At 44.8% G+C, this 27,542-nt stretch overlaps 1 protein-coding gene across 6 annotated transcripts in view; it reads left to right on the top strand.

The window, feature by feature from the left end:
* Positions 1-2,663: 2,663 nt before the first annotated feature.
* Positions 2,664-27,542, top strand: part of ZCCHC8 (zinc finger CCHC-type containing 8) — a 37,400-nt gene continuing 12,521 nt past the window's right edge. Inside the window, exons 1-9 of one of the 6 annotated variants that reach the window (XM_033220279.1) lie at positions 2,664-3,096; positions 5,134-5,176; positions 13,538-13,612; positions 15,768-15,873; positions 18,574-18,651; positions 25,495-25,598; positions 25,714-25,779; positions 26,360-26,420; positions 27,184-27,326. In XM_033220279.1, coding sequence (XP_033076170.1) covers positions 2,898-3,096; positions 5,134-5,176; positions 13,538-13,612; positions 15,768-15,873; positions 18,574-18,651; positions 25,495-25,598; positions 25,714-25,779; positions 26,360-26,420; positions 27,184-27,326 — 875 coding nt within the window. In that variant the 5' untranslated portion in view covers positions 2,664-2,897. The remainder of the gene's footprint in view (positions 3,097-5,133; positions 5,177-13,537; positions 13,613-15,767; positions 15,874-18,573; positions 18,652-25,494; positions 25,599-25,713; positions 25,780-26,359; positions 26,421-27,183; positions 27,327-27,542) is intronic. The other 5 variants (XM_033220280.1, XM_033220282.1, XM_033220283.1 and 2 more) reach the window with 5 other exon arrangements.

Here is a 27,542-nt window from a genome sequence, read left to right on the forward strand (position 1 = left end):
AAACTTTTCGTTTTCCCAGAAGACAGTAATTCTATGGGAAAATGGCTTTTCACCGTGTTTCGGTGACAAATCTAAGCCTTCTAAGGAAACTAAGGAAATGACACTATGGATCCTTCATTTTGTGATCATCACATTTTTCAATTAAGGTCTGCCTTTTCAAATCAGTATTTATTAAATGTTCATGACCTTGTAAGGCAGTGTGGACGCAAAAGCTTCCTGTTTTGTCTACAGTTATTTTAGGAGCTGACCATACATGAGTGTTAACAGCCTGCCCTTGGCTCATCTAGAGCAGCACTGTCCAATAAAATACATATGTACATCTACGTATATTGGTCCAAGTGATCTTCCCACCTCATTCCCCTGAGTAACTGGCACCAAAGGCCCATGACAACATACCCGGATAATTTTTGTAGAGATGGGGTTCTCAGGCTGTTGGCCAGGCTGGTCTCCCACTCTTGGCCTCAAATGATCTGCATCCTCTCAGCTTCCCAAAGTGCTACCTGGGATTCAGGCGTGAAGCCATAGTACCTGGCCTATTTCAGTTTCTTTTTTGAGTAGCCAAATGCAAATAATTAAAAGATGAAATGACAGTTGTCCCTTGAACAACATGGGTTTGAACTTTCAGGGTCCACTTACATGCAGAATTTTTTTTTTTTTTTTCTTTTTTTGTGAGTCTGTGTTGCCCAGGCTGGAGTGCAGTTGTGTGATCCCAGCTCACTGCAACCTTTGTCTCCTGTGTTCAAGCGATTTTCCTGCCTCAGCCTCCTGAGTAATTGGGATTACCAGGCACCCACCACCATGCCAGGCTAATTTTTGTATTTTTGGTAGAGACAGGATTTCACCACGTCAGCCAGGCTGGTCTTGAACTCCTGACCTCATGATCCACCCACCTGGGCCTCCCAAAGTGCTGGGATTACAGGCCTGAGCCATTACGCCTGGCCTCATGCAGATTTTTCAGTGAAAGTAAACCTGGGAGGTGGAGGTTGCAGTGAGCCAAGATCGTGCCACTGCACTCCAGCCTGGGTAACAGAGTCAGACTCTGTCTCAAAATTTCAAGAAATTTAAATGGCCAGGCACAGTGGCTTATTCCTGTAATCCCAGTATTTAGGGAGGCAGAGGCAGGAAGATAGCTTTAGCTTGGAAGTTCAAGACCTGCCTGGGCAATATAGGGAGATCCCATTGTCCACAACAAAAAAATGTAAAATGTGTAAATGACTTCCCGATGTTGTGAATGGAGAGAGGCTTCCTTAAGGGCCTTTGAGTACTGACCTAGTAGTGTTCCAGCCTCATCTTGCTCCACTCCTTTTCACTCAACATGGTGGTTCTTACACCTAAGACTCTTCCTTCCATCCTCCCATGTGCCCACCCCTAACTTTGCCCATCCTTAAAGTCTCACTTCCTCACTTCACTGATTCCCACAGACTAGGGTGTTTGTTAAATATTCATAACTTTGTGTTTTTCACCTTTTTTTCTTATTTTATTTTATTTATTTATTTTTTGAGACAGAGTCTCGCTCTGTCTCCCAGGCTGGAGTGCAGTGGCACGATTTCGGCTCACTGCAACCTCCGCCTCCCGGGCTCAAGCGATTCTCCTGCCTCAGCTTTCTGAGTAGCTGGGATTACAGGAGTGTGCCACTACGCCTGGCTAATTTTTGTATTTTTAGTAGAGACGTCGTGCTCGTCTTGAGCTTCTGACCTTGTGATCCGCCCGCCTCCCAAAGTGCTGGGATTACAGATGTGAGCCACCACGCCCAGCCCATATATCTTTATGTGATGAATATCCATCAACATCCATCTCAACCCAAGAACATTTATAATTATGGGGTTTTTGTTGCTTTTTGTGGACTACAGCCTTTGTGAGAGGAGGAATTACTCTATTGTGGTTACTCTTGCATACTCAAGTCTTAGACAAGTGCCCATTGAAGGTGTAAATAAATAATGTGATTGAATGAACAAGTGATTGAACAAGAGAAACCACAGAAAGCCTCAACAGACTAAAATAGTCGAATCTAGCTAATCCTACATTAAAAACGAAGCAAACTCAATAAACTAACTTGTATCTACAACAGTCATCTCTGTAGCAAAGCTGGAGTTTCTTATTCTCTTTTATATTTATTTTTATTCAGTTCCCTTTCGGCCTATGGAGTTCGTTCTTCTCTGGTGTGGCATGCACACCAGAATCTGTGAGGAAGCTATGCGTCGTGCTCTGATTTTTCAGCCTTAGTTGCCTAACAGGAACATCTCATACTGGTTTTTGTTTTTCTTTTTCTTTTTGAGACAGAGTCTTGCTTTGTCGCCCAAGCTGGTGTGCAATGGCGCCATCTGGGCTCAATGCAGCCTCGACCTCTTGGATTCAAGGGACCCTCCCGCCTCAGCCTGCCGAGTACCTAAGACTACAATCGCCCAGCTAATTTTTATATTTTTTTGTAGTGTCTGGGTCTCGCTCTGTTGCCCAGGGTGGTCTCCAACTCCTGGGCTCACGTGATCCTCCCGCCTCGGCCTCCGGAATGGTTGGGATTACAGGCGTGAACCACCGCCCCCTGGCCCCATATTGCTTTAGCGCATTCTGACCTACTCCGGCTTTCTTCACGTTTCAAAAAGCACCAATCCCAGGATGCAATGCAGACAATGAGTGCCAGTCGCTTAGAAACCACACGTCCCAGCATGCCGTACTCGGGGCAATCGCTATCCCCGATAGACCCCGCTGCATTCTGGGAGTTGTAGTCTCTAGCGACTGGCCCCGCTCCGTGTGCAGCTTTCGCGGCCTGCGTCTGGACAAAACCCTAGCGGGTGGCTCCGCGCGGCCAGAGCTCTGGAGAGTGGTGGCGCATTCCAACCTTCGTCCCCCAGCCCTGTTGGTCGGCTCCGCCTCTTCTCGAATCTTTTCCACAGCCCAAAATGGCGGCGGAGGTGTATTTTGGCGATCTAGAGCTGTTCGAGCCGTTCGACCACCCAGAGGAGTCGATTCCGAAGCCCGTTCACACTCGCTTCAAGGACGAGGACGGCGACGAGGAGGACGAAAATGGGGTCGGCGACGCGGAGCTACGGGAGCGGCTTCGGCAGTGCGAGGAGACCATCGAGCAGCTCCGCGCCGAGAATATCCTTCCCGCTCGCTGGGCCCTGTCACCCGGGCGTGGGGCCGGGGCAGCGCCGGGCGAGGGTGACGGCGCGGGCGGAAATTCCAGGAGGGCCAGAATTCCAAGTGATTTCTGTCACCCGCCGGCGGGCCGAGAGTCTAGGGTTCGGGGCGCGCAGGCTGCCCCGGCGCCTCGGCGCAGACCTCTTCCCCTCAGGGAGGCCGTCTCCTGACCAGACCCACTCTTGCCTCCCACCCGGGTTTAGGGTTATTTTAGGCTGCTCACCTGACAGATGGTACACAGGCCCCTGCTTGCCCGCCTCTTTTTGAGGTGGTGATAAGGTTTCATATTTTGCAGCCACGCTCAAGTTGTGCCATCATGTTATAGTTGTAGGTGATGAAATACCGGCTGCTTAGACACGGGATCAGTTTTTATACCGGGGCAAACGCTAGTGGTCCCAGAATGCAGAGTTGGGGACCTCAAGGAATCCGCGTGTGCTGAGATAATTGGTTAATTGCTTGATTAAAATTGGGGATTAATTTTAGAGTTCTTCCAGTCGGAGCTCGCTTCTGTGCTGAAGATGCTTTGCAGCACCTTGGGGAAAACGCGCCAAAGAAGTTTCTGTTAGACTTGAGTTACAAGATTGCAGATTTTTCTTGATTTGCTAGTATGTTTTTTTACGTTCTTAAGAGTTTTATACGTAGATAGATAACTTTGGTTCGGGTAGTTTTCCTTTTAAAATTTGTAAGGAGAACTGAAAGTGACTGGTATGTTAGCTTTTTGGGGGGGACGGGGTGGGGGAAGGGGGTCTCACTGTGTCGCCCAGGCTGGAGTGCAGTGGCGCGATCTCGGCTCACTGCAACCTCCGCCTCCCGGGTTCAAGCGATTCTCCTGCCTCAGCCTCCCAAATAGCTGGGATTACAGGCGCCCGCCACCGCGCCCAGCCAGGATATCAGCTTTTGAGGTTTTTGAAGCCCGATTTACTTTTTCAGAATGTCATCTTCCTCCACATTGTGAGGAAAATTTTCAAAATACAAAAATTGAAGCCGGGCACAGTGGCTCACACCTGTAATCCCAGCACTTTGGGAGGCCGAGGCGGGCGGATCACGAGGTCAGAAGTTCGAGACCAGCCTGGCCAGCAGGGTGAAACCTTGCCTCTACTAAAGATACAAAAAATTAGCGGGGCGTCGTGATGCGTGCCTGTAGTCCCAGCTACTCGGGAGGCTGAGGCAGGAGAATCGGTTGAACCTGGGAGCGAAGTTTGCAGTGAGCCGAGATCACACCATTGCACTGGAGCCTGGGCGACAGGGCAACACTCTGTCTCAAAAAAAAGAAAAGTTGAAAGGATTCTACAGTGGATATCCATAGATTTATTCCAAATTCTAAAGTTGTTAACTGCTCGTTATTCTGCATTCTCTTTATCACATAGTGGTTGTTGAAAGGTTGTTCACAGGAACACTGATGTTTTAATAATGTTTTTGGTTCAGTTGGTTAGTCAGTTGAACTTTAGGATCGTGTCTTAGAATATACGTTCGAGGCCGGGCGCGGTGGCTCAAGCCTGTAATCCCAGCACTTTGGGAGGCCGAGACGGGCGGATCACGAGGTCAGCAGATCGAGACCATCCTGGCTAACACGGTGAAACCCCGTCTCTACTAAAAAATACAAAAAAACTAGCCGGGTGAGGTGGCGGGCGCCTATAGTCCCAGCTACTTGGGAGGCTGAGGCAGGAGAGTGGCGTGAACCCGGGAGGCGGAGCTTGCAGTGAGCTGAGATCCGGCCACTGCACTCCAGCCCGGAGACAGAGCGAGACTCCACCTCAAAAAAAAAAAAAAAAAAAAAAGAATATACGTTCGAAAGGATAAAAACTGTATTTTAATTTTGGGTTTCAAAACGCTACCCCTGCAACAAAATAGAAGCTCAATAAGTGTGTCATCCTCAAAATATCCGTGGGTCTTTTATCTTTATAATATTCTGATACCAAAAGTTAGAGAAGTAGTAGTTGAATTTGATGATCTGCCTTGTTAAATGAGGGCTTATCTTCCTTAACAAATAATAACATCAAGAACTTAAACGAAAATTGAACATTCTGACTCGACCAAGGTATGAGATTTTTGAAATTAATCCATAGTTGTCCCTTATTATTTATCCTGATACTAATATTTAATCACAATTTCTTTGTAAAAAGTGTATGGGATTTTTGTATCATTTTTATTTGTTTAGCGTACTCTGAAGAAGTCAAAGTAATAGTTCTTTATTTGTGGGGATAAGGTCCGAATTCTCATAAGTGGATTAAAATTGTAAGCTCAGTAATGGGTGAAAGTATTTATGAAACAAAATCCAGAAAATGTTTACTTAATGTTCAGAGTAGGCAAGTTGTTAACCTAGCTATTCCTATTTAACAAACATTTCTACAAAGTTAGAATTAAAATTACAATATTGGCTGGGTCTGGTGGCTCATGCCTGTAATTCCAGCACCTAAAAAAATATTATAGTATTGTGGCCCAGGTGCAGTGGCTCACGCCTGTAATCCCAGCACTTTGGGAGGCCGAGGTGGGCGGATCACTTGAGGTCAGTTCGAGACCAGCCTGGGTAACGTGATGAAACCCTGTCTCTACTAAAAATACAAAAATAAGCTGGGCGTGGTGGTGGGTGCCTGAAATCCCAGCTATTTGGGAGGCTGAGGCAGGAGAATCACTTGAACCCGGGAGGTAGAAGTTGCAGTGAGCTGAGAGTGACAAGAGTGAAACTCTGTCTGAAAAAAAAAAAGATTACAGTATTACTCTAGCTGAAGATTTATTTACATAGTTAAAATGTGTTCATAAATAGAAACAATGCAAGAATCAGCATTTTAGAAGAAAAAGTAACGTGCCTTTGAAAAAGATACAGTGTGTAGATTTGCATTTAGGCATCTGATTTTATGTTTTTTTGTCTGTTTGTTTTTGTTTTGTTTTTGGGACGTAGTCTCGCTCTGTCGCCCAGGCTGGAGTGCAGTGGCACAATCTCGGCTCACTGCAAGCTCCGCCTCCCGGGCTCATGCCATTCTCCTGCCTCAGCCTCCCGAGTAGCTGGGACTACAGGCGCCCCCACCACGCCCGGCTAATTTTTTTGTATTTTCAGTAGAGATGGAGTTTCACCATGTTAGCCAGGATGGTCTTGATCTCCTGACCTCGTGATCCGCCCGCCTCGGCCTCCCAAAGTGCTGGGATTACAGGTGTGAGCCACCACGCCTGGTCATGTTTTTGTTTTTGTTTGAGACAACATCTCACTCTATCACTCAGGCTGGGTGTACAGTGTTGCAATTATAGCTCTCTGAACCCTTGATCCTCCTGCCTCAGCCTCCCAGATAGCTAGGACTACAGGCAGACACCACCACACCCAGCTATTTTTTTTTTTTCTAATAGAGTCAGGGTCTTGCTTTGTTGCTCAAGCTCAAATTCCTGGCCTCAAGTGATCCTTCTGCCTAAGCCTCCCAAAGTGCTATAATTACAGGCATGAGCCGCCATGCCCAGCCTAGGCACCTAACTTTAACAAAGATATTAAATGCTGGTATCTCAAAATATAAATTTATTTAACGGTCATTAAATCTAAAGTATTTGTTGAAGTACAGATTATGAGAAATGGTATTTTCAAGCTTTTGGAATTTAGAGGTGCCATGATATAATTTCACATGCACTTTGTTATTTATTTTTATTTATTTTTAATTTTTTTGAGACAGAGTCTCACTCTGTTCCCCAGGCTGGAGTGCGGTGGTACTATCTCAGCTCACAGCAACCCCCACCTCCTGGGTTCAAGCAATTCTCCTGCCTCAGCCTCCCAAATAGCTGGGATTACAGGTGCCCACCACCACACTAGGCTAATTTTTATATTTGTAGTAGAGATGGGGTTTCACCATGTTGGCCAGGCTGGTCTCGAATTCCTGGCCTCAAGTGATCTGCCCGTGTCAACCTCCCAAAGTGCTGAGATTATAGGTGTGAGCCACTGTACCCAGCCTCACATGTACTTTTTAGTCCCTGGCACCAGTTGGAATAACTGGCTGCAGTGGTAACTACAAGTTTAAATTTTAGAATTTAGAAATATTTCATTTTTTTTTTTTTTTTTTGAGACAGAGTCTCGCTCTGTCACCTAGGCTGGAGTGCAGTGGCATGATCTCGGCTCATTGCAACCTCCGCCTCCTGGGTTCAAGCAATTCTCCTTTCTCCTGCCTCAGCCTCCTAAGTAACTGGGACTACAGGCGCCCGCCACCACGCCCGGCTAATTTTTTTGTATTTTTAGTAGAGATGGGGTTTCATCGTGTTGGCCAGGATGGTCTTGATCTCCTGACCTCATGATCTGCCCACCTCGGCCTCCCGAAATGCTGGGATTACAGGTGTGAGCCACCCGCCCGGCCAGTATTTCAAATTAACTTCCTCATATCTCATCGTCCTTTCTCTATGTGAGCTCACTGTGTGTGTTTAACTCATTTTTGGCTGGGCACAGTGGTTCACACCTGTAATCTCAGCACGTTGGAAGCATTGCTTGAGACCAGAAGTGGGAGACCAGTCTGGACAACATGGTGAGACCCTATCTCTACAAAAAATTTTTAAAAATTAGCTGGATGTGGTGGCATGTGCCTGTAGCCTCAGCTACTTGGGAGGCTTAAAAAAATAAACTGATTTTTGATTAGGTTTTAAGTATATTAAATATAACTAGAATTCTTCATAAAAGTCGTAATTTTATATAAGATATTTTATTTAGATAAGCATACATTTTTTTTTTTTTTTTTTTTTTTTTTTTTTTTGAGACGGAGTCTTGCTCTGCCACCCAGGCTGGAGTGCAGTGGCCGGATCTCAGCTCACTGCAAGCTCCGCCTCCCGGGTTCACGCCATTCTCCTGCCTCAGCCTCCCGAGTAGCTGGGACTACAGGCGCCCGCCACCGCACCTGGCTAGTTTTTTTCTATTTTTAGTAGAGACGGGGTTTCACCGGGTTAGCCGGGATGGTCTGGATCTCCTGACCTCGTGATCCGCCCATCTCGGCCTCCCAAAGTGCTGGGATTACAGGCTTGAGCCACTGCGCCTGGCCGATAAGCATACATTTTCTAATGGAGTCAATCATTTAAACATTTAATATTTATCTTAAATTGGGTGATTTTTATCTGAGTTCAAATGATTAGCGCATCATATATAGGTTTTGCCAGTTTATAAGCACAAAGGATTAGCATCATGAAAAAAATAAATTCGTATTTTCTTAGAATTAGTGCCCTCCATATTGTCAGGCTGATAAAGTGTTGTACAGAAAACCAAGGAAAAAGGACAAATGAAATTATTTAGATAAAATTTGTACTCTCATGTCTCTTGATTTAGTCCTTACTTTTGAAACTGTTATAATCAGAAGTTTCTCCTGGTTTTTTGTTTTTTTTTTTGTTTGTTTTGTTTTTGGTTTTTTCGAGACAATTTCTCACTCTGTCGTCTAGGCTGGAGTGTAGTCACGCAGTTACTGCTTACTGCAGCCTCATCCTCCCAGGTTCAAGTGATCCTCTCATCTCAGCCTTCTGAGTAGCTGGGACCACAGGAACATGCCACCACACCTGGCTGACTTTTGTATTTAGCTTAGAGATGGGGTTTTGCCAAATTGCCAGACTGGTTTCAAACTCCTAGGCTCAAGTGATCCTCCTGCCTCGGCCTCCCAAGGTCCTGGGGTTACACTGGGCTTAGTCTGTTTCTCCTCTTTTTTTTTTTTTTTTTTTTGAGATGGAGTCTCACTCTGTCACCCAGGCTGTAGTGCAGTTGTACGATCTCGACTCACTGCAACCTCTGCCTCCCAGGTTCAAGTGATTTTCCTGCCTCCGCCTCCTGAGTAACTGGGATTACAGGTGCACACCACCATGCCCAGCTAATTTTTGTATTTTTAGTAGAGACAGTTTTTCACCATGTTGGTCAGGCTGGTCTCAAACTCCTGACCTCATGATCCACTCACCTCGGCCTCCCAAAGTGCTGGGATTACAGGCATGAGCCATCGTGCCCAGCCCTATCCTCTTTATTTAGTCAATACACATTTTGTTGGGTTTTGTTTGTTTGTTTGTTTTTGAGACAGAGCCAGAGTGTCACTCTGTTGCCCAAGCGTGAGTGCTGCGGCATGATCTTGACTCACTGCAGCCTTTGACTTCTGGGTTCAAGCCATTCTTTCACCTATGCCTCCCAAGTAGCTGGGGCTACAGGTGTGTGCCACCACACCCGGATAATTTTTGTGTTTTCTGATAGAGACAGGATTTTACCATGTTGGCCAGGCTGGTCTCCAACTTCTGACCTCAGGTGATCTGCCATCCTCAGCCTCCCAAGGTGCTAGGATTACAGGCATGAGCCACTTTGCCCGGCTTTCTTTTACTTTTATTGTGAAAATATGCAAGAAATGAAAAGAACAGGCCGGGCGCGGTGGCTCAAGCCTGTAATCCCAGCACTTTGGGAGGCCGAGACGGGCGGATCACGAGGTCAGGAGATCGAGACCATCCTGGCTAACACTGTGAAACCCCGTCTCTACTAAAAACTACAAAAAACTAGCCGGGCGAGGTGGCGGGCGCCTGTAGTCCCAGCTACTCGGGAGGCTGAGGCAGGAGAATGGTGTAAACCCGGAAGGCGGAGCTTGCAGTGAGCTGAGATCCGGCCACTGCACTCCAGCCCAGGCGACAGAGCGAGACTCCGTCTCAAAAAAAAAAAAAAAAAAAAAGAAAAGAACAGTATGGTTAACACCCATATTTTCATCACTTAATTTAACATTTAATATTTTTGCCATATTGCCTTCTAATCGCATACACATTTCAGCCCAAATATTTCAATGTGTATTTTTAAAAATAGAGACTTTTTCATGCATAACCACCACTCAATTATCACACCTAATAACTGGCATGACTTCCTTAATCATGTCCCCTACCAACTCCATATTCAAATTTCTCCAACTGTGAGTGTATTTATAGCTGATTTATCAAACTGGACTCAATTTAGGAACCATGCGGCTGCATGTGACTTTTAAAAACATCCCTGGCCGGGCGCGGTGGCTCAAGCCTGTAATCCCAGCAGTTTGGGAGGCCGAGATGGGCGGATCACGAGGTCAGGAGATCGAGACCATCCTACTAAAAAATACAAAAACAAAAACTAGCTGGGCGAGGTGGCGGGCGCCTGTAGTCCCAGCTACTCGGGAGGCTGAGGCAGGAGAATGGCGTAAACCCGGGAGGCGGAGCTTGCAATGAGCTGAGATCCGGCCACTGCACTCCAGCCCGGGCGAGAGAGCGAGACTCCATCTCAAAAAAAAAAAAAAAACCATCCCTGGTTGGCCAGGCGTCTTGCTCTGTCACCCAGGCTGGAGTGCAGTGGCGTGATCTCGGATCACCGCAACCTCCGCATGCTACCACACCCGGCTAATTTTTTGTATTTTTAATAGAGATGGGGTTTCACCGTATTAGCCAGGATGGTCTCCATGTCCTGATCTTGTGATCCGCCTGCCTCGGCCTCCCAAAGTACTGGGATTACAGTCGTGAGCCACTCTGCCTGGCCCTGTTTTGTTTTGTTTTGTTTTGTTTCATTTTGAGACAGAGTCTTGCTCTGTCTCCCAGGTTGGAGTGCAGTGACACAATCTTGGCTCACTGCAACCTCCACCTCCTGGGTTTAAGCAATTCTCTTCCTCAGCCTCCTGAGTAACTGAGTTTACAGGCATGTGCCACCATGCATGGCTTATTTTTGTATATATATTTTTTTCTTAGTAGAGACAGGGTTTCACCATGTTGGCCAGGCTGGTCTCGAACTCCTGACCTCGTGATCTGCCCTCCTCTGCCTCCCAAAGTGCTGGGATTGCAGGCGTGGGCCACTGCACCCAGCCTCTTATTTTATTTCTTTACTTGATATGGACAATTCCAAATAGAGACATTTATTTCACATGCTGTACAGGTAAAGGAATATGAGGCAGGTGAGAAGAGGAAGAATCAGACATTCATCTGGCCCCAGGTTACCCATGGGATATATTACAGGTTTTTAGGCTGCATTCTAGTTCATTTTTTGTAGTATTTGAAAGTCAAATCCAGGAATAGTATACTTTTTTTATATCTCTTCTTTAGAATCTTGGATTTGAGATATTTAGTACAATATGCTTTGCCCTCCAAGAGTCTATCTATTTATAAAGTGTTCTTTCGTATATACTTCCAAGCCACATTCATTTAGATTCCTTTAGAAATACACCAGGCAAAGGTCAGGCATGATGGCTCATGCCTGTAATCACAGCACTTTTAGGAGGCTGAGGCGGGCGGATCACTAGGTCAGGAGATCGAGACCATCCTGGCTAACACAGTGAAACCCCTGCCTGTATTAAAAATACAAAAAAATTAGCCAAGCATTGTCACGGGTGCCTGTAGTCCAAGCTACTCGGGAAGCTGAGGCAGGAGAATAGCATGAACCCAGGAGGCAGAGCTTGCAGTGAGCCGAGATTGAGCCACTGCACTCCAGCCTGGGCGAGAGAGCGAGACTCTGTCTCAAAAAAAAAGAAAGAAAGAAATATACCAGACACGGTGGCTCACTCCTGTAGCCCAAGGTCTTTGGGAGGCCAAGGCCAGCAGATCACCTGAAGTCAGGAGTTTGAGACCAGCATGGCCAACACGATGAAACCCCATCTGTACTAAAAATACAAAAATTAGCCAGATGTGGTGGCACATGGCTATAATCCCAGCTACTAAGGAGGCTGAGACAGGAGAATTGCTGAACTTGGGATGTGGAGGTTGCAGTGAGCTGAGATCTCGCCACTACACTCCAGCCTGGGCAACAAAGTGAGATTCTGTCTTGCTGAGATCTCACCACTGCACTCCAGCCTGGGCAACAAAGCGAGAAAAAAGAAGTATATTCTTGGCCAGGCATGATGGCTCACGCCTGTAATCACAGCACTTTGGGAGGCTGAGGCAGGCGGATCACTAGGTCAGGAGTTCAAGACCAGCCTGGCCAACATGGTGAAACCCTGTCTCTACTAAAAATACAAAAATTGGGCCAGGCGTGGTGGCTCACGCCTGTAATCCCAGCACTTTGGGAGGCCGAGACAGGCAGATCATGAGGTCAGGAGATTGAAACCATCTTGGCTAACACAGTGAAACCCCGTCTCCACTAAAAATACAAAAAAAATTAGCTGGGCGTGGTGGCAGGCACCTGTAGTCCCAGCTACTCAGGAGGCTGAGGCAGGAGAATGGTGTGAATCCGGGAGGCAGAGCTTGCAGTGAGCTGAGATCGCATCACTGCACTCTAGCCTGGGTGACAGAGTGAGACTCCATCTCAAAAATAAATAAATAAATAAAAAGAAAAATACAAAATTAAGCTGGGTGTGGTGGTGCTCACCTATAATCCCAGCTACTTAGGAGGCTGAGGCAGAATTGCTTGAACCTGGGAGGCAGAGGCTGCAGTGAGCCGAGATCACCCCACTGCAATCCAGCCTGGGCAACAGAACGAGACTCTATCCCCCACCCAAAAAAAAAAAAAGGAAATATATTCTTGTAACCTGCTTGTTTACTTGTTTACCTAGTCCTTCCTTCCCTCCCCCTAATTTGTAAGGAAGCTAACTATTAGACAGACTGTTTGGTTGAAAACTGAAAGATTCACTGCAGTTCTTAATTTGTTGTTAAACATTAAAAAAAAAAAGTTAAGTGATGCCTCTGTATAAAATTATTAAAGTAGATAGAATTGGTAGAAATGTATAATTTTCTTGCAAAAACTGCAATATGTGTAAAATACTATATGATCTTTGGTACTTAAGAATTTTAAGGCTGGTGAGATGGTTCACAGCTATAATCCCAGCACTTGGGGAGGCCGAGGCAGGTGGATCCCTTGAGCTCAGGAGTTCAAGACCAGCCTGGCCAACATGGCAAAACCCTGTCTCCATAAAACATACAAAAATTTGCTGGACATGGTGTTCTGCACCTGTGGTCCCAGCTACTTGGGAAGGTGAGGTGGGATTGCTTGATCCCGGGAGGCAGAGATTGCAAAGATCCAAGATCTCGCCACTGTACTCCAGCATGAGCAACAGAGTGAGAACCTGTCTCAAAAAAGAAAAAAAAATGTATAAAAGTTATGCGTTTATATATATGTATGCAAGTTTTACTTAAATGTCTTCTGGGGCCGGGCGCGGTGGCTCAAGCCTGTAATCCCAGCACTTTGGGAGGCCGAGACGGGCGGATCAGGAGGTCAGGAGATCGAGACCATCCTGGGTAACACGGTGAAACCCCGTCTCTACTAAAAATACAAAAAAAAAAAAACCTAGCCGGGCGAGGTGGCGGGCGCCTGTAGTCCCAGCTACTCTGGAGGCTGAGGCAGGAGAATGGCGTAAAACCCGGGAGGCGGAGCTTGCAGTGAGCTGAGATCCGGCCACTGCACTCCAGCCCGGGCGACAGAGCAAGACTCCGTCTCAAAAAAAAAAAAAAAAAAAAAATGTCTTCTAAGACTATGTTCTAACTTCTGTTTTAGTGGAATATTGGTGAACGATTCTAAGTTAGATGGACCTATATTACAGATTCTATTCATGAACAATGCTATTTCAAAGTAAGTAATTTTTTCCCTCTCCTAAATATAATACTGTGTTTATGGAACAACTTTCTCTATAAATATGCTGTTTTCATTTGTACTTAGATCATTTTTGTTATTTTACTTAAAATGACCCTGGAGTTAAAGCATAAGGAATCATGATTAACAGCAAGGACATTGGGATCACAGTGACCTGAATATCTGGACTCTTACTTTCTATGTCTGTGAACCTGGGAAGGTCACAGATCTTTGCTACATCATCCATTACTTCACTGGAAAACAGGATAGTCATAGTAACTACCTGTGAGGTAGCTACATGAGCACCTCTAAGAGCTCAATAAATGGCTTCTAATAAAAATCATCACTATCATTGTAACAATAACAATGACATTCACTATTTCTCTTTCCGAATCAGGTAACTGAGTTTTCCATGTTGGCCATCTTCAAAGCCTACTCACTTGATTATTTCTTTTAACAGCAAAACAAGACTTTTGCAAACCATCATCATCAGGGTTTCGGGTGACCCTGTGTGTTCCTGCATTGCTTGCTCAGAGTGTTCTAAAATGGTTTGCTCTGTCCCTTCTTCAGAGCATGGTCATAGACATTTCACATAGTTGCTTGCTCCCTCAAAAGTCACTTAGTCATATTGTTGTCTTCTTAATGCTGACCAAGGTCAAGAAGATAGAAGGAACAATGCCAGATCCATAACCTACTCTATCTCAGCAGAAGTGGAACCCAAGGCTCTGAGGTGGGGATGCTAAATACAGCTAAATACAGCAGCAAGGTGCTGGGCACGACTGGGCTGTAGCACTATTGTCCCTCCCATGCCCAGGTTAGAATCAGTAACCCTCTAGCTCATGACAGTCTTTCTGCACCATTCACCTAGTGTTTAACCTGCAGAAATCTTTTTTTTCTTTTTTTTTTTTTTGAGACGGAGTTCTGGTCTTATTGCTCAGGCTTGAGTGCAGTGGCACAATCTCAGCTCACCACAACCTCCGCCTCCCAGGTTGAAGTGATTATCCTGTCGCATTCTCCCAAGTAGCTGGGATTACAGGCATGTGCCACCACGCCTGGCTAATTTTGTATTTTTAGTAGAGATGGGGTTTCTCCATGTTGGTCAGGCTGGTCTCGAACTCCTGACCTCAGGTGGTCCACCCATCTCAGCCTCCCAAAGTGCTGGGATTACAGGCGTGAGCCACCGCACCGGCTTTTTTTTTTTTTTTTTTTTGTGATGGAGTTTCCCTCTTTTTGCCCAGGTTAGCATGATCTTGGCTCACTGCAACCTCCACCCCCTAGGTTCAAGCAATTCTGCCTCAGCCTCCCAAGTAGCTGGGATTACAAGCGCCCGTCACCAGGCCCGGCTAATTTTTGTATTTTTAATAGCGACAGGGTTTCACCATGTTGGCCAGGCTGGTCTCGAACTCCTGACCTCAAGTGATCCACCTGCAGAAATCTTAAAATGTCAGAGCTACAAGATACCTAAAAGATCATCAAGTCTGTGAAAAGGAAACTGAGTCTGAGACAATATGGCTGCCCGATTACATTGTAAAAGACTTGGGCTCCTTCGACACCTCCTGAACTGAGCACTACAGAATGTATGATGAGCTTGGTTCTTGACCTGGAAGACTGGGGAAAGTAGACCTCAGTGTTTTTTCTTGCTTTGCATTTTGATTTTATCTTTTCCAGTTTCATATTTATATTGGTGTTTCCTTATGTATGTATAAAGAATTTCTGGGAGGAGGATGTGGAAGACCTGAATATATATTGACTATCTTTGTGTTGCAGAAATAGATGGCTAGGAGACAGGGTAGGAAGGGAGCTTTTCGTTATGTAACCCTTTTACTTCTCTTCGATTTTGAACCATTTACTTGTAGTATCTATTTAAAAATAAAGTACACAGAATTTATAAATAAAATCCGTGTATTCTTTGCATAACTGATTGGCAGTTATGCCAATCACTGTGTTACTTTATCATAATTATTTTATTAACTTGGTAACAATATGTAATTTATCTTAAGGAATATGTTCCTGAGTATTACAGAGAGTCGGTGATTTGTTAAACTTCTGAAAAACAACAACATTCACATTTGACATCTTATAGTAATGCGTAAGACTTCAGTCTATTGAATGTTTTACTCTGTCTGGGTTCTGACCATTTTGTCCTCTTACACAGGCAATATCATCAAGAAATAGAGGAATTTGTATCAAATTTAGTAAAAAGATTTGAGGAACAGCAGAAAAATGATGTGGAAAAGACTGCCTTTAATCTTTTGCCCCAGGTATTTCAAATTTAAGAGACTTTAAGATTAGTAGGTTATGCGTTTCACTGCGAATTATTGGGCCACAAGGATCCTCTTGAATCAAAACCAAAATGATTAACACCATTCACCACCTCTCCTTCCACTGGCTTGCTTTTCTGAAGCTGACTGGTTTAGCCACACGGCGTTCTTTTAGATTGTGGCTCAGACTTTTTACATTGCCCAACTTGGACGTGTGGTTTTGGGCAGAAAATTAATTTGAGGCCAGAAAATAATGTAAGTTTCTGGGGTTTATAAAAGATGGATTCCTTTTATCTAAAACCAACCGGCCTGTGGGCTATCCTTTTTTCCCACTATTTGTTTTTGGAAAATTAATTGTGTGCCCAAAGAAATCTGAGAAGTTTTACAATGTGAATATTAGATCATGCATTTATGTTGTTTTTTTTTTTTTTTTTTTTTTTTTTTTTTTTTGAGATGGAGTCTCGCTCTGTCACCCAGGCTGGAGTGCAGTGGCGCGATCTCGGCTCACTGCAAGCTCCGCCTCCCGGGTTTATGCCATTCTCCTGCCTCAGCCTCCCGAGTAGCTGGGACTACAGGCGCCCGCCATCTCGCCCGGCTAATTTTTTTGTATTTTTTTAGTAGAGACGGGGTTTCACCGTGTTAGCCAGGATGGGCATTTATGTTTAAAAAAAAAAAAAGAGTTATGATATCTGGGTCTTTTTTTTAAATTAAAAATAGGCCGGGCGCGGTGGCTCAAGCCTGTAATCCCAGCACTTTGGGAGGCCGAGACGGGCGGATCACAAGGTCACAAGATCAAGACCATCCTGGCTAACACGGTGAAACCCCGTCTCTACTGAAAAATACAAAAAACTAGCCGGGCAAAGTGGCGGGCGTCTGTAGTCCCAGCTACTCGGGAGGCTGAGGCAGGAGAATGGCCTAAACCCGGGAGGCAGAGCTTGCATCGAGCTGAGATCCGGCCACTGCACTCCAGCCCGGGCAACAGAGCGAGACTCCGTCTCAAAAAAAAAGAAAATAAAAATAAATAAATTAATTAATTAATTAAAAATTAAGGTAAGTAGAATTTCTCAAGGAATTTTAGCTGTTTACCCTCAGGCTTTGGAGAACAGAGTGTTCTGATTGATAGTGTTTTTTATCGCCTTTGGTTTTTATGTATTCTATACAATTTTTAAAGATTCAGCAAACTAAATACATTTAACAATAAAAACTGGCCGGGCATGGTGGCTCAAGCCTGTAATCCCAGCACTTTGGGAGGCTGAGACGGGCGGATCACGAGGTCAGGAGATCGAGACCATCCTGGCTAACACGGTGAAACCCCGTCTCTACTAAAAAAAATACAAAAAACTAGCCGGGCGAGGTGGTGGGCGCTTGTAGTCCCAGCTACTTGGGAGGCTGAGGCAGGAGAAGGGCATAAACCCGGGAGGCAGAGCTTGCAGTGAGCTGAGATCTGGCCACTGCACTCCAGCCTGGGCAACAGAGCGAGACTCCGTCTCAAAAAAAAAAAAAAAAAAAAAAACAATAAAAACCATACTGAATATTATTTTTGATTCAAGGAAACTTTTGTAGTGGCTTGAGGTCTATAAGGGTTATATTATCAGTGTTGACCAGTAATGTAAAACTATGTATTTTTAATCTTTCTGGTTATGTGCCTTGCCAGTTTAAGTGTTGAAAGTGGCATAATTAATATTGGTTAAAAAAAAAAGTCATAGTGCATGCTAATGCTTCAGAAGAAGCTCTCCTTTTACATCTTCCATTCTCCCACATGGAATGTCGTCGTTCGTAAACATTCTTAGCTTTATTTCTAAACTTACTGACTTCCATTTAAACTTGTTAAAGATTGGTTACCCGGGCCAGGCACGGTGGCTCAAGCCTGTAATCCCAGCACTTTGGGAGGCCGAGACGGGCGGATCACAAGGTCAGGAGATCGAGACCATCCTGGCTAACACGGTGAAACCCCATCTCTACTAAAAATATAAAAAACTAGCCGGGCGAGGTGGCGGCGCCTGTAGTCCCAGCTACCTGGGAGGCTGAGGCAGGAGAATGGCGTGAACCCGGGAGGCGGAGCTTGCAGTGAGCTGAGATCTGGCCACTGCACTCCAGCCTGGGCGACAGAGCGAGACTCCGTCTCAAAAAAAAAAAAAAAGGCCGGGCGCGGTGGCTCAAGCCTGTAATCCCAGCACTTTGGGAGGCCGAGACGGGCGGATCACGAGGTCAGGAGATCGAGACCATCCTGGCTAACATGGTGAAACCCCGTCTCTACTAAAAATACAAAAAACTAGCCGGGCGAGGTGGCGGGCGCCTGTAGTCCCAGCTACTCGGGAGGCTGAGGCAGGAGAATGGCGTGAACCGGGAGGCGGAGCTTGCAGTGAGCCGAGGTTGCGCCACTGCACTCCAGTCTGGGCGACAGAGCGAGACTCCGCCTCAAAAAAAAAAAAAAAAAAATAAAATAAAATAAAAAATAAAAAAAAAAAAAAAAAAAAAAAAAAATACAAAAAACTAGCCGGGTGAGGTGGCGGGCGCCTGTAATCCCAGCTACTCGGGAGGCTGAGGCAGGAGAATGGCGTGAACCCGGGAGGCGGAGCTTGCAGTGAGCCGAGATCGCGCCACTGCACTCCAGCCTGGGCGACAGAGCGAGACTCCGTTTCAAAAAAAAAAAAAAAAAGATTGGTTACCCATTGTAATGTGTGTTTTTCTTTGTATTAGCCATCCAGTATTGTGCTAGAGGAGGACCACAAAGTGGAAGAGTCCTGTGCCATTAAAAACAGCAAGGAAGCTTTCAGTGTAAGTTTGGACATTGAATTCTGCCGATAGGTGTTTCCTATCCTATGTCAATTGGGTGGCGTTTAAAAGATAAAGTAGTATAGTCGTATGTCTTCACTTGATAACAGCATCTTTTTGTGGTAAATAGCAGTTTGGACTTTAGCCTCTAAATATTGCGGTTTGCTTTTTAATAATGATTGCGCTGTGACCTGGGGCACGGTAAACATACTTGGGAGAACTTTGTTTTTGTATTGACCAACCACTTTGTTTATTCAAGAACTTGGATGAAGATATAGAAAGCATGCTTGTTGAACTTATACATGGCTAAAGCTGAGAGAAATAGATAATATAACAGATGGCAAATTTGGAATTTAAAGTGTTGACAGTCTCAAATGGTGGGTGAAAAATAGAAGAAGTTAACAGGGATGACCTACATTTAGGCTACAGCCTTTCAATACCTATGCAAAATTCGTTAGTGTTAATACAGTGTAGTAGTATGATTTTGCAGCTTATAATTTTTTTTTCTGTTTTTTTTTGAGACGGAGTCTCACCCTGTCACCCAGGCTGGAGTGCAATGTCACAATCTCGGCTCACTGTAACCTCTGCCTCCCGGGTTCAAGCAGTTCTCCTGCCTAAGCCTCTCGAGTAGCTGGGATTACAGGCGCTCAGATAATTTTTGTATTTTTGGTAGGGACTGGGTTTCACATGTTGGTCAGGCTAGTCTCGAACTCCTGACCTTGTGACCCACCCACCTTGGCCTCCCAAAGTGTTGAGATTACAGACGTGAGCCACTGTGTCCAGCGCAGCATATAGTATTTTAAAAGGTAATGTAACAGTGGATTATATAATATTGAAGGAAAACTGGTTTTTGTGTTTATGTAGTATTATCCCATATTAGTATACCACAATTTTAGGCTGGGTGCAGTGGCTCACACCTGTAATCCCCAGTGTTCTGGGAGGCCAAGGTGGGAGGATTACTTGAGTCCAGACCAGCCTGGGCAACATAGCCAGAACTCATCTCTACAAAAAATTCTTAAGAAATTAGCCAAGTGTGGCTGGGCGAAGTGGCTCACACCTGTAATCCCAGGACTTTGGGAGGCTGAGGCCGATGGATCACTTGAGGTCAGGAGTTCGAGACCAGCCTGGCTGTCATGGAGAACCCTTGTCTCTACTGAAAATACAAAAATTAGCCAGATGTGGTGGCACACACCTGTAGTCCCAGCTATTCGGGAGGCTGAGTCATGAAAATTGCTATGAACCCAAGAGACTGAGGCTGCAGTGAGCCAGGATTCACCACTGCACTCCAGCCTGGATGACAGAGTGAAACTCAGTCTCAAAAAAAAAAAAAAAAAAATTAGCCAAGTGTGGTGGCATGGACCTGTAGTCCCAGCTACTCAGGAGGCTCAAGTGGGAGGATTGCTTGAGATCAAGGCTGCAGTAAGCCGTGATTGTGCCACTGCACTCCAGTCTAGGTGACAGAGCAAGACCCTGTCTCAGAAAACTAAATATATATATATATATATATGTATCTATAAATATATATATGTATATAAAAGAAAGAGATACAGGCCTACTGGGATGACGAAGAGCCCACAAACTTTATTGAAAGGATGATTTACAAAGGATATCCCATCTCTACAAATAGGATAAAGGCTGTTGTTTGTAAAAGAGTAAAAGTTATTTTAAATCACCCTTTAAAGTGCCAAGTGGCAGAATTAAGACCAGTGATTGAATTGACTACGAGAAGGTACATTTCAACTCAGCGCTTAGAAAGTTCAAATTTCTATCAGAGATGTGAAAAATGATATGACCTGGCATTCAAAAGAAAACAGAAGGCCGGGCGCGGTGGCTCAAGCCTGTAATCCCAGCACTTTGGGAGGCCGAGACGGGCAGATCACGAGGTCAGGAGATCAAGACCATCCTGGCTAACACGGTGAAACCCGTCTCTACTAAAAAATACAAAAAACTAGCCGGGCGAGGTGGCGGGCGCCTGTAGTCCCAGCTACTCGGGAGGCTGAGGCAGGAGAATGGCCTGAACCCGGGAGGCGGAGCTTGCAGTGAGCTGAGATCCGGCCACTGCATTCCAGCCTGGGCGACAGAGCCAGACTCCGTCTCAAAAAAAAAACAAAAAACAAAAAAAAAAGAAAACAGAAAAAAAAACAAGTGAAATGGCACTTCTCATTTATAAAAGTGAATTGAGTATTACTGGAGTCAAATAGGGACTGAGATGTTATTAGGGCACTTTAAAGAAAAATTTCTGAATTTGAATGAGGTCGTGTTTCATTTTCCTTCTGACCCCAAGGTTCTGGGATTGAAAGTGGCACTTGCGGCCGGGCGCGGTGACTCACACCTGTAATCCCAGCACTTTGGGAGGCCGATGCGGGCGAATCACGAGGTCAGGAGATCGAGAACATCCTGGCTAACATGGTGAAACCCTATCTCCCCTAAAAATACAAAAAATCAGCCGGGCGTCATGGTAGGCGCCTGTAGTCCCAGCTACTTGGGAGGCTGAGGCAGGAGAATGGCGTGAACCCAGGAGGCGGAGCTTGCAGTGAGCCGAGATCGCACCACTGCACTCCAGCTTGGGCGACAGAGTGAGACTCCGTATCAAAAAAAAAAAAAAAAGAAAGTGGCACTTACCTAGAAACTGGGAATTTTCTGTATTTATTAATTTAGACCTTTAACAAATACGAAAATATTTAGTGAATGCCACTTTGTTCCAGGGATCCTTCTAGGTTCCAGGGAGACAGCAGTGAAAAGAAGGGCAAAGTCCTGGCTCTCATCAAATTACATTCTAGTCGGGGAAGGTAGTGCCCTGAAGAAAAATGAAGCAGGGAAAGCAGAGAGTAGCTGTGGAGTAGGTGGTTTGCATAGTGACTGACAGCCTCTCAGAGCCGGACCTTGGATGAATTGAGGAAGTGAGTGGAGGCTGTGGTTTGCATGGGGCCCTCCAGGCAGTAGGAAGCATAATAGAAAGCCCAAGGCAGGAGCACTACCTGGCATGTAAGTTCTAAGCTTACTGCAGGTATTACTCGTGAAGGTGCTCTTAGGCTTCAGTTGTACAGATGAGGAAACAGAGATGGAAAGCTAAGTAACTTGCCAGTGGGTTAGTGAGTGGCAAAGCCAGGGCAGGGCTTAAAATCAGGCCCGTGGTCTGGCACAGTGGCTCACATCTGTAATCCCAGCACTATGGGAGGCCAAGGCAGGCGGATCACCTGAGGTCAGGAGTTCGAGACCAGCCTGGCCAACATGGCAAAACCTCATCTCTTCTAAAAATATAAAAATTAGCTGGGTATGGTGACTGAAGCCTATAATCCCAGCTACTCAGGGGGCTGAGGCAGGAGAATCGTTTGAACCCGGGAGACGGAGCTTGCAGTGAGCCGAGATCATGCCACTGCACTCCAGCCTGGGCAACAGAGCGAGACTCTCTCAAAAAAAAAAAAAAAAAAAGCCAGGCCCTTGGAGTCTGGAGCACATGGTCTGAATCTGTAGGTTGTCCAATAGGCTGTAAAGAGGACTTTAGATTTTACTGTAAGATGAGAAGTGATGGAGGGTTTTAAGTAGAAATGTGACATGATATGAATTGACTTTTTTTTTTTTTTTTGAGACAGAGTCTCGCTCTGTCGCCCAGGCTGGAGTGCAGTGGCCGGATCTCAGCTCATTGCAAGCTCCGTGTCCCAGGTTTACGCCATTCTCCTGCCTCAGCCTCCCGAGTAGCTGGGACTACAGGTGCCCACCACTAAGCCCAGCTAGTTTTTTGTATTTTTTTTTTAGTAGAGACGGGGTTTCACCGTGTTAGCCAGGATGGTCTCGATCTCCTGACCTCGTGATCCGCCCGTCTCGGCCTCCCAAAGTGCTGGGATTACAGGCTTGAGCCACCGCGCCTGGCCGAATTGACTTTTTTTTTTTTTTTTTTTTTTGAGACAGTCTCGCTCTGTCGCCCAGGCTGGAGTGCCATGGCACAATCTTTGCTCACTGCAACCTCCACCTCCCAGATTCAAGCAATTCTCCTGCCTCAGCCTCCTGAGTAGCTGGGATTACAGGCTCGCACCACCACACCTGGCTAATTTTTGTATTTTTAATAGAGACGGGGTTTCACCATGTTGATCAGGCTGGTCTCAAACTCCTGACTTCATGATCCACCCGCCTCGGCCTCCCAAAGTGCTGGGATTACAGGCATGAGCCACCCCGCCTGGCCATGAATTGACTTTTTAAAAGAGCTGGGTTCTGTGTGGAAAATAGTCTGTAGCTGGTTACCTGTGGAAGCTGAAAACCAGTTAGGAAGTTATTGTATTCAACTCAGGTGAGAGAAATTGGTACTGAGACTGGGGTGAGAATGGTGCTACTGAGAAGTGGTTAGAACGTGGATGTACTGGGGAAGTAGAGCTGATCAGATGTGTTGGTGAATTGGATGCAGAATATGAGAGCAAGAGAGTCGTCATAGTGACTCAGGTTTTTGTCCTGAGAACCTGGAAGAATGTCGTCATATTTTCTCTGATGGGGAAGACTAGAGGAGGAGCAGTTTTGGAGGGGGCTAGGAATCCAGTGCAGTTTTAAGCAGGTGAGTTTGAGATGCCACTCACACACCCCTTGAGAGCTGTCAAGTTGACACTTCCATATATAAAATTGGAGGTTAGGACGGATCAGAACTTGACCTTAAAGGAGAACATATATTCAGGGCAACTTGAATCTATGCTCCCAGTGAAAAAAATAATAATTAGGCCGGGCGCGGTGGCTCAAGCCTGTAATCCCAGCACTTTGGGAGGCCGAGACGGGCGGATCACGAGGTCAGGAGATCGAGACCATCCTGGCTAACACGGTGAAACCCTGTCTCTACTAAAAAATACAAAAAACTAGCCGGGCGAAGTGGCGGGTGCCTGTAGTCCCAGCTACTTGGGAGGCTGAGGCAGGAGAATGGCTTAAACCCGGGAGGCGGAACTTGCAGTGAGCTGAGATCCGGTCACTGCACTCTAGCCTGGGCGACAGAGCGAGACTCCGTCTCAAAAAAATAATAATAATATAATTAAAAAATAATATCTTAGGCCAGGCGCAGTGGCTTCTGCCTGTAATCCCAGCACTTTAGGAGGCCGAGGCGGGTGGATCACGAAGTCAGGAGTTTGAGACCAGCCTGACCAACATGAAGAAACCCTGTCTCTACTAAAAATACAAAATTAGCCGGGTCTGATGGTGCATGCCTATAGTCCCAGCTACTCAGGAGGCTGAGGCAGGAGAATCACTTGAACCGAGGAGGTTCAGCTGGAGGTTGCGGTGAGCTGAGATTGCGCCATGGCACTCCAACCTGGGCAACAAGAGCGAAATTCTGTCTCAAAAAATAATAATAATAATAACTTGACTTTTAGAGGTAGTAAGCATCCTAACCCATGGTTAGGATGAACCACCTGGGTAGTGAAAGTGAAGAGGAGGATTGAGACCTAGGGCACTTTAATACATGGAAGATAGAGGGATGAGAAGAGTCTAGCACAGAAGACTGAGGCTCAGTCAGCAAGGAAAGAAGAGAACGGAGAAGCATGTTCTAGAAGACAAGGGAGGAAGATGTTTTTAGGAGGAAGGAAAAATCGTGTCAATTGTTGCAGATAGGTTAAGAAAGATGAAGAGTGAGAACTGTCCATTGAATTTGGCTGCATGGAGGTCATTGGGAAGCTCCAATGTTAGGAGCTCAGCCCAATGATAGGTATAGAAGCATTACTGGAAATGTTCAAGAGAGAGGGCAGTGTCATTAAAAAAATGGAGGCCAGGCACAGTGGCTCAGCACCTGTAATCCCAGCACTTTGGGAGGCTGAGGCGGGAGGATTGCTTGAGGCCAGGAGTTTAAGACCAGCCTGAGCAACATAGCAAGACCCCATTTCTAAAACAAAAAAAAAATTAGCTGTGTGTAGTGGCACAACTACTCGGAAGACTGAGGCAGGAGGATCATTTTAGCTCAGGACTTTGAGGTTACAGTGAGCCAAGATCATGCCACTGCATTCCAGCCTGGACAACAGAGCAAGACCCTGCCTCAAAAAAAAAAAAAATTATAAAGTATATGTGAGGCCAGGTGCAGTGGCTCGTGGCTATAATCCTAACACTTTGGGAGGCTGAGTCGGGTGGATCACTTAAGCTCAGGAGTTCGAGACCAGCCTGGGCAACATGGCAAGACTCTGCCTCTACTAAAAATACAAAAAAATAGCTGACCATGCTTGTGGTCTCAGCTTCTCGGGAGGCTGAGGTGGGAGGATTGTTTGAACCTGGCAGGCGGAGGTTGTAGTAAGCCAAGATTGCACCACTGTACTCCAGCCTGGGCGACAGAGACCCTATCTCAAAACAAACAAAAAAGTGTATGTGTGTGTGTTTGGTGTATGGGTAAAGAGAGAGACAGGCAGACAAAAATGTTAAATTACTAACAGTTGTTCAGTCTAGGTGAAGGATACATTGGGTGTTCATTGTACCACTTTTCCAACTTGTCTGTATGGAATTTTCAAAAGGAATTGGAGGGACAAGAAAAGAGTGAATGGGAAGAAAGGAAATGGAAACAATAACTAAAGGGTCTGCACGTCTTGCAAAGAGAAGCAATGAAGTGGGGCACTGGAGGGAAATGTGAGAGTCAAGGTTTTCATTTTTTGTTTGAATTCTGGAGATAGATAGTCATGATCCAATACAGAGGAAAAACAGTGATCTAGGAGAGAAAGGGAACTGACGATGTAGTTTCTACTTACACATCAAAGTCTGGCTCCTTAATAACTAGGAAGTTATTATTTCTAATAATTCCATCCAAAATAAATTGTTAAAAGTTAATCATAGTCTTACATTATTTAATGTCTTTTTTTCCTGCTTAAATAGCAATATTTTTTGACTTGTTTTCTGCAGGTTGTAGGAAGTGTCCTGTATTTTACTAATTTTTGCCTTGATAAATTGGGGCAACCGCTTCTAAATGAAAACCCTCAGCTTTCCGAAGGATGGGAAATACCCAAGTATCCTACATAGTGAATGAAGATCTTTTATGCATCTTACCATTAAGTTCACCTTTAAAACAATTTCCAAATTTTGCAGACCATGATAACTATTCCTTAATAAAATTCACTAAAGGTACCATCAAGTCTTCAGCCACATTGTTTCTCTAGAAGGGCAAGAAATACAAGTAAAGGCAAAAAGGTTTGTGTGGGGAGTTGTTTTGTTTTACTTATTTACTTTTGTAACCAAAATCATAAACTTTTGGCTTGAAAAGTTAATGTTCTTTACTGCTGGTTTACTCTAAGGTTAATTACAGATCGAGCTAGAATTTTAATCCATACATATATATTAAACGTTTAAATGGATCATCTGCTTCTTGGAATTCATTGGTTCACACCTAATGTGCCTGGGCGGGTGGAAAAGTGTAATTGTTGCTGTCAATTTGATTGCAGTCTTATAACCATCTGCCTTCTTTCCATGTTACCTAATGGAAATATGATCATCTGTTCACCTCGATTCTGTGGTTAACCACTGAAAAAACTCAAAAGAGGTAACAGATCAGTCAGGAACAGAAGGGTTCTTGGTTAAAAGACTCTGCATAGTACTATTTAAATCACTCAATACAGGAGATTAAAGTGTACTTCTTGTTGCAGATATTAGTGATCTGTGATCAACTTGCTTTCTTGTTTCTCTGATACACTTTGCTGTCATATAGAATTTTATTGATTTGCTTTTCTATTTTTATTTACATTATAAAAATCTTTGTCTTTTGACCAAATAGGCCAAAGCCTCACTGTTTCAATTGTGGTTCTGAAGAACACCAAATGAAAGATTGCCCAATGGTAAATTTTTCTCATGTTAAGAAAAGTCTTTGAACAAGAGCTTTCTAATGTTTTCAACACATTTATGGTATTGTGTGACATGAAAGAACTTTCTTTGTTACTTTCCTGTAGTCCTTTAATTTGAAATCTTTTCAAATTTGTGTTTATATTTTAAGACATTAAATTTTTTTAGTAAATAATTTAAAATAGTACTCTCTGTATTTGATATGAATAAACAGAGTTAAATTGTAGAGTTTATCCTAAAAACTTGATTTAATTTATGATAATACTGAGGTGATAGACTGCTCCTTTCCTTACTTATTTTTCTAAAATACTCACTCTCTTTTACACTTGTTCGTCATACATTAAAACTAAAATAATCGGCCGGGCGCGGTGGCTCAAGCCTGTAATCCCAGCACTTTGGGAGGCCGAGACGGGCGGATCACGAGGTCAGGAGATCAAGACCATCCTGGCTAACACAGTGAAATCCCGTCTCTACTAAAAAAAATACAAAAAACTAGCCGGGCGTGGTGGCGGGCGCCTGTAGTCCCAGCTACTCGGGAGGCTGAGGCAGGAGAATGGCGTAAACCCGGGAGGCGGAGCTTGCAGTGAGCTGAGATCCGGCCACTGCACTCCAGCCTGGGCGACAGAGCGAGACTCCGTCTCAAAAAAAAAAAAAAAAAACTTAAATAATCTGTTTATTTGATCTAAAAAAAAAGTATTTAATTTCTGAAATATTTCTGAGTTGCATGAAACTATTCTTTTCAAATGTGTCGTGATGTAGCCTCGAAATGCTGCTCGAATAAGTGAAAAGAGAAAAGAGTATATGGATGCCTGTGGGGAAGCAAACAATCAGAATTTCCAGCAACGATACCACGCAGAAGAAGTAGAAGAAAGATTTGGAAGATTCAAGCCAGGAGTTATTAGGTATTAATGGCATTTTACCATAGGTCATTTTTATTTTCCTAGCGTTTGGAATGTTCTCTGTCTCTTCAGGCTAATTATCAGGATGTAAGTGTACTCTGCCAAAGCCCTAGGTAATATACATAAATTCATTTAGAAACATCTCTTGAAATTTTAATTATATTTGTTAGACATCATGGTATGTAATATAAGCAAGAAATGTTTTAAAATACCAGAATA

Source organism: Trachypithecus francoisi, unplaced genomic scaffold (assembly GCF_009764315.1).
Source record: "Trachypithecus francoisi isolate TF-2019V2 unplaced genomic scaffold, Tfra_2.0 Lachesis_group11, whole genome shotgun sequence".
Lineage (NCBI taxonomy): Eukaryota > Metazoa > Chordata > Mammalia > Primates > Cercopithecidae > Trachypithecus > Trachypithecus francoisi.